A 17,347-nucleotide genomic window follows, 5' to 3' on the forward strand; every position below is an offset into this window, starting at 1 on the left:
AGCCACAACTGTTGAGCCTGTGTGCCACAACTACTGAATTCCATGCACCTAGAGCCCGTGCTCCACAACAAGAGAAGCCACCGCAGTGAGAAGCCTGTGCATTGGAGGAAAGAGTCGTCGTCCCCACTTGCCGCAACTAGAGTAAGCCCACATGCAGCAACGAACGCCCAACACAGCCAAAAATAAGTAAATAAGTGAATAAATTTATTAAAAAAAAAAAAGTAGAAAGGTAGGGACTTCCCCGGAGGTCCATTGGGTAAGACTGCGCTCCCAATGCAGGGGGCACGGGTTCGATCCCTGGTTGGAGAACTAAGATCCCACATGCTGCCTGGCATGGCCAGAAAAAAAGTAGAAAGGTAGAAAAGGATCTTTCAGGAATGAACATGACAGAGCAAATGATGTGAAGGAGGGAAATGCCAAGACTTCCCTTGATGTCCCTAAAAGCCACTGCTGCAGAGCAGGGACCCATGAGAATTAATGGGAGTGGATCATCTCCTTCAGGTGTGTCAAGGCTACCAAAAAAAAAAAAAAATTGCTAAGGGAGATGAGAAGTAACCAGAGTTTTTAACAAAGAGCAGACAGCTGGATTTGTGTTTTAAAAGTCGAGTTTTTAACAAAGAGCAGACAGCTGGATTTGTGTTTTAAAAGTCGGTGTAGGGACTTCCCTGGTGGCGCAGTGCTTAAGAATCTGCCTGCCAATGCCGGGTACACAGGTTCAAGCCCTGGTCTGGGAAGATACCACATGCTGTGGAGCAACTAAGCCTGTGTGCCTAGAACCTGTGCTCCGCAACAAGAGAAGCCACCACAATGAGAAGCCCATGCACTGCAATGAAGAGTAGCCCCTGCTCACCACAACTAGAGAAAGGCTGCATGCAGCAACAAAGACCCAATGCAGCCATAAATAAATAGATAAATAAACTTTAAAAAAAAGTTGGTGTAAAAGACTCATAGGGAAATTTAGGGTCAAAAGTTAAAAGGTTACTCTGTGGTTCTGCTCAAATTTATTTCTTTAACTCTTACATACGTACATCACACACATGTATGCATACATTATTTGTTTACAATGTATGTTTGCTAATTGCTGCCCCTTACCAGATGAGGGCAAGTAGAAAATTTATTTCAGAGAAATGACACGTATTATAAGTTGTAGCAAAACAGTTTTAAAATATTAAATGATAGTACTGTTGATAAGTGGATTGTTTAGAGAACTTCATGTGTGTGTGGTTTTTTTTAAAATTTATTATTTTTATTTTTGGCTGTGTTGTGTCTTCGTTGCTGTGCGCGGGCTTTCTCTAGTTGTGGTGAGCAGGGGGTACTCTTTGTTGAGGTGCGTGGGCTTCTCATTGCGATGGCTTCTCTTGTTGTGGAGCACGGGCTCTAGGCGCGCAGGCTTCAGTAGTTGTGGCATGCGGGCTCAGTAGTTGTGGTGCACGGGTTTAGTTGCTCTGTGGCTTGTGGGATCTTCCTAGACCAGGGTGCGAACCTGTGTCCCCTGCATTGGCAGGTGGATTCTTAACCACTGCGCCACCAGGGAAGTCCCAGGTTCCACTGATTTTTACTCTTGCATTTTCTGGATCATTCTTTATTCTTTATCTCCAATTCCATGGTCTGGGTCCTTTACTTTGGACATAAGTCTGTTTTCTTACATCCTTCCCTGTCTTTAGCCATTTCCTGTTTAATTATGTTCTGTACATAACTTCCGATATTATTACTGAGCTTATCTGTGTTTTGATGCTTGCTGTGTGCTAGCATTATACTTACGTGGGCAAAATAAATTCTTTGGTATTTCCTAGAAATTTTTTAGTCTCAATCCTTACTCAAAACTCATCATTTGAGGAAGAGAAACCATCTTATTTTAGTTATTACAAATAGAAATTAAACATTACTCCATTTCCCCAAATTTACTAGAACACCGTATATTTAGCTCCCAATGCTTAGAGACCAGGAGAGTCCTTCATACTTTAAAGTCAAAAGTTTATATCTAGTTCTGCCCAGCCAAGACATAGTTCTGCTACAGAGACCTCATGTAGCCTCTCATGACTTCTGACCACAGAGGTAGCACTTGCTTTAACTGGTTTTATCTCTTATCAGTTCATCATACTGCTCATCATACCTGGCCTCAGCACCCCTGTTTGTTTTACCTTGTTCATTATAGCCTCCTGATTCACAAAATAAATTGGATAAGCTAAGGATTTACTTCTACTTTCTTTAAATTGTCAGGATTTTAACTTTGTGTTGGAGAGGTAGGATGAAGAATCAGTCGGGTGAAAATGTTGACCTTCAGAACAGAAGAATCAGAAGAACATTAATAAGTACCATGAAATCATATGCAATAAATTTTGTGTGTGTGTGTGTGTGTGTGTGTGTGTGTGTGTAAGTAACTATAAAGCAGGGCAACTTGTTTTCTACCACGGCTAATCATTTGGTTCAACAAATGTATTAAACGCCTGTCAGGTTTAAATCACTAAGTGCTCTACGAGTTATAAAGAATGGTTATAACCTTGCCATGAAGGGGATTACAGAGTGAGTTAAACAAGTAAGAACTGATAAACTTACCAAGAACTAAGACAGAATAGAAAGCTGTAGGAGCCATATATAAATAGGAAAATGCTGTGGGGGCATAGAACAGGAACGGTTTGACTTACTAGGTTTAAAGAACCATCCGGTCAAAGAGAGGGGGGTATTTGTCTGTCAAGAAGTAGGATTTTATTGGGTGAACAGGAAGAAGGATCATAAGTGGAGGGGGTAGCACGTATGAGGCATGAAAGTACTAGGCACTTGGGAGGGACAGCAAACAGCTAAGAGTGGTTAGACTACCACGGGCCTGGGTGGAGTTTGGTATAGGAAGAGGCTGTAAACGTACAGAGTAAGCAGTGTAAAATGCCCCAGAAGAGTTTAAACTTCATTTTGCAGGCATTAGCAAATCACTGAAAAGTATTGACATCACATCTGTTCTAGGAAGATAATTCTGGTAGCTGTGAGAGATTGCATTAGAGAAGTGAGAGTAAAAACAGACAGTTGTTAGAGGCCTCTTGGAGTAGCCCAGGTGACAGATGATATTGATATTTTTCTGATTCCTTTTCTTCCAGTTTATAATTTACAGTTTTTTAATTCCTTTAATTTACTATGGGCATTTAAATTTTAGGAAGTAGTACATTGATCTATTTTAGAATATTAGGACTGTAATGAAAGTTTTATGCAATATAAGCTTTGAGATTTGAACACTTAAATAATTTCTCCTGTCCAGGCTTTGCCATGATTCTTGGGTAAACTTTTAAATTGTGTTGAGCTTGTTTTTTTTTTATGTATAAAAATTAAGATGATAATACCTATCTCACAGAATAGTTCTGTGTATCGAAATGACAGTCTTTAAGTGCCAGAGATAGTAAACACTCACAGTTGGTGTTGGTTTCCCTGACTCTTTATTTTCCCATTTAAAGTTTCCTAAAATGGCTCTAGTGGGGTTGGATGGGAGTACTTGGCAAAACAGCTTTCAAAAGTTTGAATCCTAAAAAGCCACTAAGGGCAGGTAATTTCCTCCCTGTCAGGCCTGCATTGCTCTTTGTTCTAGGTTTAATCAGTTTTAGAGGATCACAAGATCCCCTGAAATAAAATGAGCTTATGCATGAGTGTGTGGGCTGTTTTACCTTTTCTCAGACCAGAAATGTATTAAAAATAGGGATTTTATATTTTTCTTTGTCAATCCTGTGATTAAATTAGGCTTTGTATTAAGTGATAGGGCTTTATAGTACATATTAGTCAGAGATAGGTCTGATCCCCACTTGAGTATTTTCTGTTCTGAAAGACATTTTACTTAGTGTTTCTACCTAGATGTCTCATGAGCATCTCAAATTTTATATATTCTTTATAATACGCTTGATTTCCTGCCCATTCTACCCTTCTCAAACTTGTGCTTTCCCAGATCTTTTCCATCTTATTAAATGATAGCGCCTTCTATCCAGTTATTCATGCCAGAAACCTGGGAGTTATCCTTGCTTCTTTCCCCTAACTCACTCATGAAATCTAATCCTGTTGGTTCTCCTTAGAAAATGCTTATTCCTCCCCATATCCATGTTTACCACCCTAGTCCATACTACTGTTGTCTCTTAATTAGATGGCTCTAGCAGCCTCTTAAGCATAAAAGGACAAAAGTATTTGATAAACATGAAGTTGGGAGATTCAGGGCCGCCACCTGGAACTGTGCCTGCTAGGGTACCCAGACTGTCTATGTGTTGGTCTGTATATTGAGCTTCTTGGGTAGCTGCTATATAAACTTTTCTAGCAACTCACAAGGGCCCATTAGTCTTGAAGGGCACTGGCATTCTCTGAACTTTGCTGTTGGAGTATATATCCAGGTGGTAGAATATTTCCTTGGCTGTGATCGTCTCATTTATAGGGGACTAGTGAGTTGTCTCCTGTGGGAACCAGGGGGTGCTCTACTAGATTTGAATCTACTCTTCGTACCTTCCACACAATGCTTGGACAAGGCTATTTCATGGCAAAAGTGACTAACTCAAGGGTGAAGGCTTAAGGATGTAAGAAGCTCTTGCTAAGATAATGAGAGATATATGAGATGCTAAAAATAATCTTAGTTTGTAACTCTCTTCTTTCATTGGCTTTCTAGAATGCTTAGAATAAAATCCAAATTCCTTATCTTGGCTTACAAAGCTAAATGTGATCTTATCTCATTTACCATTTTTCCCTGTTTGCTATACTTTTCCTCAGGTATGCCAAGCTTTCGTACCTCTGTCTGGAATTTTCTCTTCTTCCTACCTTCAATCTTCACATGGATAGCTCCTTGTCATTTAGATGGTTGCTTAAAAGTACTTCCTTAGAAGACTTCTTTACTGCCAAGTCATACTCTGCCACATTAGGCTGTTTTTCATCACAAGGACTTATCTCTAATTGTAAACTGCTCTGTCCACAGTTTAGAGCAATATCTGATAACATGGTAGGCATTCAAATATTTGTTTACCAAGTTTGTCAGTGTACTTTTTAATTGACCTCAAGATTTCTGGGACTGTTGATACTGACAGTTGGGGGGGGGGTCTACTGATGGGAATTTGGTTGGATGGTGTGGGGAAGTCCTATATTTTTTAATATGATGGGAAGAAATACAAAGGTTATATGTGAATAAAATTTGTGAATATTTTAGAGCAAACTGCTTCTCTGAGTAAAAATAATAATGCTGTGTTTAACCTTTATGAAATTAAATCGATTTGAAGGATGAACTAACATCTCGAATATTGAAATATTTTCTATTTTATTTTGCTTAGTCATTTCAGCGAAACTTAAAGAAAATAAAAAGAATTGGTTTGGGCCAAGTCCTTATGTGGAAGTCACAGTAGATGGACAGTCAAAGAAGACAGAAAAATGCAACAATACGAACAGTCCCAAATGGAAGCAACCTCTTACAGTGTAGGTTTGAAAGTATTTTCTATGGTGTATTTTGTTTAGTAGGTGAGCAGAAATGCAGCTTTAAAAAAGTTTCTCACTTTTTTCTTTGTTCCTCCTCTCTTTTTTTTTTTCCCCCTCTTATTCCCCTGTTCTTAGGACTCCTCCTTCTAGTCTCCTTTCTCTTTAATTATTTGTTTTCCCAGTCTCTCCTTTTCATTTCATTGTTGCCGCTGAAAAGTAGCTGGGAGATCCCAGGGTCACTGGCCTAGAAAGATTAGCAGCTCTTTCCTTAATTTAGGTTTGAAATAGAGGGCTATGAGTAGCTCACTTTATTTTTTTAATTTAATTTTTAAAAATAGTTTGTGTTTTCTAAAATTACAGTGCCCACATAGAACCTACACAGGGGTTTTTTTCCTTTAAAAAAAATTATGCTATACATTTTATACTTAACATACGTAGCATCCTTTATCGTTGAGTACGTATGGGTCTAATATCCCTTATATAGCTATGTAATATTCTTTAATATGGATGGACTGTGATTAATTTTACTAGTTCCCTATTGATCGGTTGGTTTCTAATGTTGTGCTATTAGACAGTGTTGCAATATACATCCCTGTGCATATGTCTATATGTTTGTGTTTTTAATCTGTCATTCGAATTCATAGAAGTAGGATGTAGCTCAATTTCAACACTTATTGACGAGGCCTCGGATGTTGGTAGGAAGGGAATTATAGGTTAATTTTAATTTTTCTACTAAAATGGAAGCAAATGTATGATTTACCAACAAATGGATTTTTAAATAATATAATGTATTTGGTTTGTATATTAAAGTGTAGTTCAAAATATAACCAGTTGTTATCTCATCAAATATAGACAGGTTGCTTTCATTACCTAACATTTGGAATTCTTGCATTTTTTCTCTTAGAGAAACAAACCTGTAACTAAAAAAAGTTTTATTTCTAAATGGTGAGATGAGACATTTGAAATGATAAGCTCTTCTCTTCACATGATATACATGCTTATGTGGACAGTATTTATTCCTAATAAATGACAAAACAGATTAGCTAAACCTATATTATTGTTTAACATGGATTTTTGAAGTTGTAGGGCATCTTGATGTACTTTATGATTTTGAGCAAATGAATGAAACTTAAGAATTTACTGAAGGTAATCTTGAAACCTATTTGCAGAAGTATCATTCTAATGTTCCTCAGCTGTATTTATTTCAACATCGTTTCTTAGACTTCATTTTTAATTAGTGCCCCATTGGAGATTTGATCTAAATTAAACAATATGTGAGTAACATTTTTTAAAAAAACAAATCTTCAAAAGGCCACAGCCTCTATTAGCGACTGGAGATGTTCAGAATAATAGACTGAATACTCATCTACTTTCTACCAACTATCTGTGCTCACAATAAATGTACTTTAGGGCTCTTGAGCCGATAACGACATGAACTCCTTACTGGTTTAAAAGTTAAGAAAAAAGAAACTCTCCTTGTAGCCCTATATGGTAGTGTTATTCTTAAGTCCAGATGTTCGGGGGAACATAGCCCAAGATCTTCTGAATTTTTAAGTTGCAGCAGATTGGGCTGCAATTTTAACACAGCTTCCATTGTTGGGTAGTAGGCTTTGCAGACTTCTCTCAAGATTTGAATTGAAATAATTTAGAGTAGACCTCAAAGTAAAATTAAATTTACTAACTCTTTTATTCCATCCCCGGTAGGTTATATAGTGTTCCTGTTTTTCTAATTGAAATAGTTTTTATACAGTTTATTGCAAATTCAGATTTCTATTCTGTATTGGCATTTAGCAAGGTCTGGAAGAGTCTTTATTTGACAGTTTTCCCGGACACTTTGCCTCTAACAGTGTGAAACTTGGGGTAATATAATCCTCAAATCATTAAGTAGCTGACCAAGAAACTTCTTAGTATAAATTTTAATGACAGATTTTTGTTCACAGTCTGCCACCGAGTGGCTGTGTGATCTTGGGCAATTTGCTTAACCTCTCTGAATATCAGCTTCTATATCTGAAGATGGGAGTGGTAATTCTCATCTCAGGGTTGCTGTGAAGATTAAACGAAATAATCCTAAGCTCAGCATACTACCTGACATAAAATAAGGATTTAATTAATTAACTTTTTTGTACTACGAAAGTAAAACTGATTTTTCAACTGTTTGTAGCATGGTGAGCACTTTTACTTTTGTTGATGATATACATGCATGAAATTGCCCCTATAGCTCAGTGACAAGTGAAGATGGCCATAGGCAGTATTGGTTATACGGTAAACTGTAAGGTGTGCAGTGAGAAGATTTTAATTATAATTTATTTACAATCTTGTTGTGATATGTAAGGACATTATTTTTCACCTTTTTTTTCACCTGTAGTATCGTCACCCCTGTGAGTAAATTACATTTTCGTGTGTGGAGTCACCAGACATTGAAATCTGATGTTTTGTTGGGAACTGCTGCATTAGATATCTATGAAACATTAAAGTCAAACAATATGAAACGTATGTATGTAAAAACAATAGAATATGCTCAGCTTTTGTTTTTCTGCAAGAAATTCATGTGCCAAATGTGAAGAAACTATGTTCACTATTTGTTTTTAGGTTTACTTGGTTATGATATTAATAGGGAGATGAATCTTGAACTGTTTAATGCATTCTGAGTAACCGTGGTTTGGCCATTCATTTTGGATCTGATATTTTAAATAAATATTTATTTAGTAAATAGGTATTTATTGAAGGCTATATACTCAATTATGGAAAACAAAAATATAGAGCAGAGCTGAAGGAAAAATGTAATCTCACTACAGAGAGACAAATGTGGTTAATATTTTGACATTTCCTTTTCGAATGCTTATTTTAAAAACTTCCTCATTTTAGATGGTTGTGGTTTTATTTATACATGTATATCTCTATCTTTAGATATCTATATATACTTATAGATACATAAAAACTTGAAACATGCTTATTTTAATTAATATATCATGATTTTAAAACATTTAATCCCTTGAGTATCTAAAACATACTTCAAAGGATTTTATTTCTCATTTAGGATTTACGAGATGAAAATTCATTCTTAAATTATGTTTTCAGTCAATATAAGTCAGGCATATATTGCTGAGTAGTCTTAGTTGTCCTGCTGGCTCATTTTGTAAAAGAGAATGAATATAATAAGTGAGATGATTAAGCTATTTAGTATCTTACATTGTGGATATTAACCATTAGGAAATTTTGTTCTATTTTTAAAATGTTTTTGGTATCAAAAGGCCTGAAACCTTGGGTGAAGTGTATTAAAACAAATTGTGTACACATAAATGTAAAGTTTTTCTGACAATTTTGTTTTCAACAGTTAAGACTTAAAGGAAAAAAAGTGACCATTTTCTATAATTTTATTCTCTTCCAGTTGAGGAAGTAGTTGTGACTTTACAGCTTGTAGGTGACAAAGAACCAACAGAGACAATAGGAGATTTGTCGGTTTGTCTTGATGGGCTGCAGCTAGAGTCTGAAGTTGTTGCTAATGGTGAAACTACATGTTCAGAAAGTGAGTAATCACTTATTATATAGGGTCTTTAATGATTCCTCTTACATTAGCCACTGTAGTATGTTGTAATTATTGCTGTTCTTTTCCACATTAAAGAAATTATTTTATTTCCTTTTTAGAAAGAGACATTTTTCATTTTAAACTTTTAGTGCATTGTTTCTATGAGGAAAACATTTTTCTATAAGTTGAAAAGCTAGCCAAGTAAAAGCCATATCACGGTTGGCCCTATGAGTGATGAATTGATTTATAAAGTGTCCGTTCTGTAGGCCAACAGTGGCAGTTAGTATGGCACATTTGATGCTACACCTTCTCCAGTGCTAATGGCAGACATAGTTTACTCTCTGTAGCAGTGTCTGATTGAGTTTAAATTTGACTCGAAATCCTTCTTAGTACTGTACCAGACAAGCCAGTAACAAGCTGGAATCCATTTGCCATTCCTCTTCCATTTTTGTAGGCTACATTTATTGAGATGTCTTTGAGTTATAATGACAGAACCAATTCTTTATATGTATGCTGATATATTTTACAGTTTATGATTTACTCGTGTTTGTTAAAGGAAATAAATATGAGCTGTAATTAAAAGAAGTTGGCTAGCACCTGAGTTAGTGCCTGCACAGCTAGCATGCTTAATTAAAACCACTTCTCAGTGGATTCCCTTTAGATATTTCCAACCCTTATTAATGTGCTAATAAGTGTATTTTCACTTGAAACACAGATTGTAGAGGCCCCAAGACAAAGCACGTATTAATGGTCTCCTTGATTAGTCTAACAAAGATCTTTTTGTTTACTTAGAAACTGCCTTATGAAACATTTTGCAGTTGTCAGGTGCTGCTCTACTTCTGTTCCTACTTTGGAAGACTTCCTACTTCCTTTCTAACTCATGACCCTTTTTAATAGCAGAACCTTTAAGATAGTCCTGGTGTGTCTTCCAGTTTGGTTCTTTGGGGTTAATGAGGGTGGAAAGAAACTTCTGAATTCGTTATACTGCTTCAGAGTTGACATGTTCATTGTAATTGACTGTTATTCACAGGAACTCTGTAATAGTTACATTTTTCTATAAATTGGAATTCCTGAAGGTAATAAAAGTTAAGTTACGTTGTTAAACGGCTCTAAAACCTCAATATTTATAGCTTCCTAAGTTTTTTTTCCTACAAATTGAAACTGCTACTAATGCAGAATATTTAATAATTAACAAAAGTAAAGCATGTCAGCCCTCATATTTCAGAGTAGACTCTAAACTGCATATTATACTTATGACTTTACTGTTTGTTTCCTACAGAAGTGGACATTTCTATGTAACCAGTTTTTGACTCAAGTAGGAAAATAATTGACAGAATTTAATCTCATTCTTTGAAGTAAAGAGTGGTTTTAACTGGGAAGTCACAGTGGATTTTAGGGCTAGAGTTGCCACATACAGTAGCTGCCATTTGTTTAATGTTTACCATGTGCCAGGCACTGTGTTGGTGTGTTTACATATATATTCATTTAACCATCACAATTTTGTAAGACATTCTGCATATAAAAGAAAGTGAGGCTCTGAGAGTTTAAATAGTATGTCCCGTATCACACCAACAAGTGCGATGCAGAGTCAAGATTGAAACACAAATATTTGTTGGTTTCCTTTTCTTTTCAATATACTTTCCATTTCACAGTTAAAAACTTAGGAACTTTAAATGAAATCATGAGTTGTTATAAGTAAGCAAAGAAAACCCAATTAAGTCCACAAGCATCTGTGGTGGGAACTTCACCTGTATTGTTTTTTGATTGATTCCATTAACTATAAGCCAGAAATGAAAATTAGAGTTTAGCGCTAAAATTGAATTTCTGTCATCTGAGCATTGTTTGGTTGGTTTCTTTTGTATTCTAATATTTTTCTAACGTTACAGAGTTTTAGTGTTTTTTTCCCCTCTGTGTGTTCAGTCAAGTTTTTGTGGCTTTGCTGTACAGCAAAAACTAATACAACATTTTAAATCAACTATACTCCAATAAAAAATTAATTAAAACACAAAAAAGTTTTTGTGGAAGAACTCATGGGATTTTAGACTTTAATATTTTTGGTTAATTTAAAAATAATGCTTATAAAAAGATCTGTCTGAATTTTGGTATTAAAAGTCACCAAATAATAGCTTGTTATATATTTAGATATACTGTGAAGATTTTTCTAATAAGATAGATAGCATTATCTCTTTTGATAGTTAAATTTTCATTTTTTTGGTAGATAAAATTTTCGTTCTTTTTGGTGGATAAATTTTCTAAAAATGGCAGTTATATAAGTAAACTCTTTTTCAGGTGAAACAGATTTTACTCACTATGTTTGTTTGTTCTTCCCACTTCAAGCTTTATTTAAAAACCAGAGAGCTTTATGTTCCCGTTCTATCTCCCCTACCACTGTCTTCACTCAGGGAACAAGTTTAATATCCCAACTGAGAGTGTCATTTGTAACATTTTCTTTGATACTCTTCCTTATTTTTCTGTTTAGGAAGTAATTACATAATTTGTCTTGATGTTTTCATTTTCTTAAGTACAGAGTTAATCTGCTTTTATGAGTCTTTGGGAAGAAGAAGACTTTATTTAATTTGCTAGTTAGGTAGACTTACTGTAGCTCTCAGATCTAAATTAACCTAATAAATTGAGAGTAGGTAGTTGTTCATTTCTGCAAGAACTTCCCATTCATGTATTTTGACTTCTTGGGTGGGTGGTGGTGGTTGATTGTTAGTTTAACACCTGTCTTCCCAAATATGGCATTCAACAAGAAACACTGAAAAGTATCATCATCAAAGGCATTAGTTTTCCTAAAGAGAAATAAAAGTCTATTTTACTTTTAAATTTATGATAATAAAATAGGAACATATTCTTGTAAAGATCTTTATTCTTTACCATGGATGCTCTGGAAATGTATTTAAAATTAATTTGGGGATAGTTGTTGGCATATGTGACCTCCGGTTCTTATTGTGTATGTTCCATTTTGTTTTGGTTTTATCTCATTCTTTCCCAGTCTTTCTCATTAAACTCTAGTTTTTGTGGTTTCTTTTGATTTTGGGGTAAATAGTCATTTTCATTTGTGATTATAATGTTTCTTTTCAGTAAAATAAATTCTAAGAAACTAGATGAAGTTTTTTGCTATACCAAATATTATTTGAAATTGCTATACCTCCACTGGGTCTGGGTACCAACTAATTATTTTATAGAGAGAAACTTTGCTGTAATGGTATTTTTTAAAATTTGACTTATATTTGATTGATTATTTTAAATGTTTGCTCAGAATATTAACTAACATCACAAAAAAGGCAGCAAAACTTCCTTTACACACTTACTTTTTTTAATCTTTATCAGTGCTACTTTAAAAATGGAAGTATTGGGAATTCCCTGGTGGTCCAGTGGATAGGACTTGGTGCACTCACTGCCAGGGACCCGGGTGTGATCTTAAGAATTAGAATATGAACAATATCATTGCATCCACCCGTGTTCTCCTCCCTATATCAATCCTTGTCTTTTTCCTAGAGATAATCACTGTTCTGAACTTTGAATTTATCATTTCCTTGCTTTAAATTTTTTTCACATATGCATGTGTCCTTTTGCGCTCTATGAAAATATCAGTGTTGCCTTTTAAGATTTATCCATTTTGTGTCTGTAACTCACTTATTTTCATGGCTGTATAATAATCCATTGGGTGAATATACCACAGTTTATCCTTTTTTTTTTTTTTTGCGGTACGCAGGCCTCTCACTGTTGTGGCCTCTCCCGTTGCGGAGCACAGGCTCCGGACGCGCAGGCTCAATGGCCATGGCTCACGGGCCTAGCCACTCCGCAGCATGTGGGATCTTCCCGGACTGGGGCACGAACCTGTGTCCCCTGCATCGGCAGGTGGACTCTCAACCACTGCGCCACCAGGGAAGCCCCAGTTTATCCATTTTTATGTCAAAGGACATTTGGACTCTTTCCAGTTTTTTGCCATAATGAACATAAGTGATACATTGAACATTTTTGTATTTATATATGTCTCCTGGTACATAGGTTGAAGGGTCTTTGTAGGCTGTATACTTGGGAGTGGGATTCCTAGGATATGACACAAGTGCATTTTCAGCTTTACAACATTTATTGTTTCTTCAAATATGCCTCTTTTTTGTTATTCTTTTAATTTTGATGAAATTTACAAAATAGATACTTAACCTTATAAAGTGTACAATTCATTTCCATTTAGTGTATTCACAGTGATGTGTATCCACTACCTCTCATTTCAAAACTTTTTCATCACCCCCCAAAACCAAACCATTATCCGTTAAGTAATCACTCCCTATTCCCCCTCCCCTCCATCTCCTGGTAACCACTGGTATGTCTCTATGGATTTACCTTTTCTGAGTGTATCATAAAAAAGGAATCATAGAGTATGTGACCTTTTGTGTCTGGATTCTTTTGCTTAGCATATTAGTTTTGTTTGTTTGTTTGTTTTGGCCACACTGCATCTCTTGTGGGATCTCAGTTCCCCGACCAGGGATTGAACCTGGGCCACAGCAGTGAGAGCGCAGAGTCCTAACCATTGGTCTGCCAGGGAATTCCCTGGATAATATTTCATTGTGTGTATATATGCCACAATTTTTTTTTATCCATTTGTCCACTGATGGACATTTGCCTTATTTCCACCTTTTGGCTATTAATGAATTATAAATAATGCTGCTATAAACATTTGTGTCCAAGTTTCTTTGTGCATGTCTTGGATATATACCTAGGAGTGGAATTGCTGATGCTTGTTTTTGATAGTTTCTTATTTCTTGCTTGTTAGTTTTCTTTTGATGAGTAGGTTTTTTATATTCTCCATTTGAAAATTCCAGTATCAGAAATATTTGGGGATATAAATGTTTTGACTCTCCTTCATTGAGGCTTGTTTTCTTATATGTTATGGCTCTTTGATTGCCAGTTTATATTTGATCTTAGTCTGGGGAAATCTTAAGGGCCTAATAAGTTGGGGATTCTTTGGCCAGAGAAAATTTCTTTTGCTTCTGTTAGTGCCGGATGTGTCACCTACCTGGGAATACTTCAGCTCCTTTCCAGGATCCCCAGCCTAATGTGGATGTCTCTGGTTCAGCCCCCTCACCTTGTTTCTGATCCACCTCAGAGCCCTCAGGGTAAAACTGTCCTTCACATTTGCTTACTGCACCCTGCTCTTGCTCTCGTATCAGTTCACTTGTTTGTTCATTTTGCTTTTGAGATTGCTAGGCACCCAAGTAGTAGAAATAGTGTGTTAAATTGCTTCATCTAAAAGCTGGTTCTTCTGTGGCAGGAGGATCCTTTTCAGTAGAATAGAAGAGATCTTTGTTGATCTTCTAACAAAGTGTCCTCTGGATAAAATGTGTATTTAGAAATCTGATCAGGTTTTTATTTTTTTGGAGGAAATTTGGATTGGGAATACTTTTAAACAGCAGTATGTTTATAAAATGCCAACTTAAGTACAGCCTTTTTCCTCTTCTTGGACATTCATTGTATAAGTGTTGGATAGATTTATATTTTTTAACTATTCTCTTGTTGAAAGCACAAGATTAGATCTAAATAATGTCATAAATTTCATAGTTATGGCTTTACTCTGTGTTGAAGTGAAATAAAAGATTGAACAAAAATAACCCTTGTTCGAACTTTGAAATGTAAATGTCAGGAAACAATAATAGTTAATATTTATGGCGTGCTTATATGTGCTGGGCACTGTTCTAAACGTTTAATTTTCATAACTGTTCTATGAAAGTAGGCATCATTCATTATTGTTCCCATTTTATACACGAGGTAAAAGGCACAGGAAAATCAATAGTATTCCTCTAAGGTCACAAAGTTAGTACATGTTGAACCTAGAATACACACCCAGGCAGTCTGGCCTCAGTCCATGTCATTAAATATGTACTATGCTTCACTGTAGTAAATGATAAAGTTTAGAAGTAGCAATTATTGGTAGAGTTAAATGGATTATTTCAAATTATCTTCTTATTTTTTGAAAAATAATGGAACACTGATTGACTGATTTAATTTATGATATTTTGTTTTGGTTTTCTGATTTCATTTATGTCATTTATCAGCTATTTTAGGGGAATATATTCCATATAAAAATAATTCTTATAAAATTGAAGCGTACCGTTTTCAGCCAAAGTGTATTTCATTGTACCGTGTTTTTTAAAACCATTTTTAACAGCTTTATTGGCATGTATTTTATATTTCATAAAATTTACCTATTTCAAGTGTGTTAATTTAATGATTTTTAGTAATTTAATGAGTGATCTAATAATTTACTGTAAATCAGATTTAGAACATTTTCATTCGCTAGTAAGATCCCTCCTGCTTATTCACAGGAAATCCCATTTTGACCTCTAGCCTAGAGCAACCACTAATCTATTTTCTGTCTCTAAAAATTCATCTTTGCTGGACATTTTATGTAAATGGAATCATAACAATATGTAGTCTTTGTGTCAGGCTTCTTTCACTTAGCATAATGTCTTTTCAGGTTTATCAGTGACATAGCATATTTCAGTAGTTTGTTCCTTTTTATTATTGAATAATTTTCCATTGCATAGGTATACCACATTTTATCTATCTACCTGTACCATTTTTTTAAAATGTAACATTTCTAGATAAGACACTTGCCAACCTTGCTGAGTATGATATAGTAGTAATATAGTGGTGTCTCAGCATCTTTTTAATGAATTAGTTCATTAATTATGCTTTGGAGTAATATAGTGATTTCACTGTTTGAAACTAGAGACTGTATTTAGGGACTATTATTCTTTAGCTAAACGGACCTAGACTGTTAAACTTGAGTTCTTTTTGCATTTCATGGTTTTTTAAACTTCCCTATATACTGTTTTTCAGAATCTATTTTATCATCGTCCTGCTGGTAATCAGCACTTTTTTGGAGAGGTAGTTGACTCCTCCCCAAAAGATGACTAAAATACATTTGAATTAGAATCAAGCGTGACATATTTCAAACAAGGCAGAAGCAGCATATGAGTAATATACCTTGACTAATTAACATCTCTTACACATAATAATCATTTGCACAAAATTTTGGTAAAACTTCTCAATCACAAGAACATTTATCATATTTTCCTTTTAAATATCATGTTGGACTTTAACTCTGTTCCAGTATATTCTTTACTAGAAAGATTTGGTGAAAGGTTTTGTTTACATAGCATGTTTAAGAAAAAGGTGCAAACCACTTTCTGAAACTTGTTTTCTGTACAACTTTTATTGTTAAAGGTGCTTCACAGAATGATGATGGCTCCAGACCCAAGGATGAAACAAGGTAAGAGTTCACTTATTACATACCACAGAATGCAGAAAGAAACAAGGGAGAATGAATAAGTTTCATTTTAGTCAAAACTTCTAAATTCAGATTGATATAAAAATGAGTATCAAAAATTTCAGGGCTCAAGGTAAGAAAGGAAATATTTATGGAAAATTCAAGACCCTAAGCTTATATGACTGCAGTTCTCTAGAGTAGGCCAGAGATACCCAAACGCTAATACTTCTTCAGCTTATAGAAAAGTGAATATGTTGGCACTTTTCCAAAGGTAGGAAAGTTCAGAATCCCAGGGTCATCATTGGGCTATTTTCTTTTCTAGGAAAGCTGGGCTATAATTTTTCTCACTGGGATTAAAAAGCAATAGAAAAGGTTTTTAAAATTAATAACTGTCTGTAGACTGGAAGACAACTTATGCCTCTTGTGTTTCTTTTTATTTTTCTGTTTCATAGTTTTTTTGAAGTCATGAAATTTCCCTCATAAAGATGTTTTAATACTTCAGATTTCTTTGGTCAAATAACTTCTCTTTTGCCTAATAAACCCATACTTTTGCATTAATAAGTGAGAATGTGGTAGAATTTTATAGTGCATTGAAAGGTTCTGTTTTGCCACTCTCATTTCTTTTTTGCAAAATCTCTCTTATAATACTTTATGAAACTACTCTAGACGGCTGTAAGTTTCTTGCAAAGGCATTGCTAGAGCCCTGGCTTCATGCCATTTATTTAATCAATGCTTTACATTTTCCCAAGTGAATCATTGTTCACAAATAATCTGAGGAACAATGTCTTCTAGGTTTATGAGACTGCCAGACTAATCTTTGAGCATGTTTTTTGTGTTAAGCATGAATTCCTTTGCATTAGCCTTTTCCAGAGAGCATACCTCTGAGATCATGGGTTTGAAAAACATTTTGTAAACTGTCAAATGCTGTTTAAATGTTGCTACACAACAATCATGGTGGTGAATCCCTTGCTTTTGTTTGCAGACTTCATAACTACAAGGCATGTGAACAAGGCAAAACCTCTCCCTCCCCTCAGTCATTTAAGAAGCTTACTAAACAGCTTTAGGTTCTTTTACTGTAATTCAAGCACTGCCTATATCATCAGTATAGTCCTGTTGGTCTCCTTTCC

General features: G+C 35.2%; 1 protein-coding gene across 6 annotated transcripts in view; it reads left to right on the top strand.

The window, feature by feature from the left end:
* ITCH (itchy E3 ubiquitin protein ligase) overlaps positions 1–17,347 on the top strand; it is a 124,161-nt gene that overhangs the window by 49,589 nt on the left and 57,225 nt on the right. For 5 of the 6 annotated variants that reach the window (XR_012326268.1, XM_073792889.1, XM_019950662.3 and 2 more), the window contains 4 exons: positions 5,277–5,418; positions 7,784–7,908; positions 8,807–8,944; positions 16,178–16,223. Coding sequence is in view for 5 of the 6 variants with exons in the window: in XM_073792889.1 (XP_073648990.1) it covers positions 5,277–5,418; positions 7,784–7,908; positions 8,807–8,944; positions 16,178–16,223 (451 nt within the window). In the remaining variant the exon portion in view is untranslated. Of the gene's footprint in view, positions 1–5,276; positions 5,419–7,783; positions 7,909–8,806; positions 8,945–12,917; positions 14,068–16,177; positions 16,224–17,347 lie in introns of those variants that run through there. The other variant, XM_073792892.1, reaches the window with a different exon arrangement.

This window comes from Tursiops truncatus, chromosome 15 (genome assembly GCF_011762595.2).
Source record: "Tursiops truncatus isolate mTurTru1 chromosome 15, mTurTru1.mat.Y, whole genome shotgun sequence".
Classification (NCBI taxonomy): Eukaryota; Metazoa; Chordata; class Mammalia; order Artiodactyla; family Delphinidae; genus Tursiops; species Tursiops truncatus.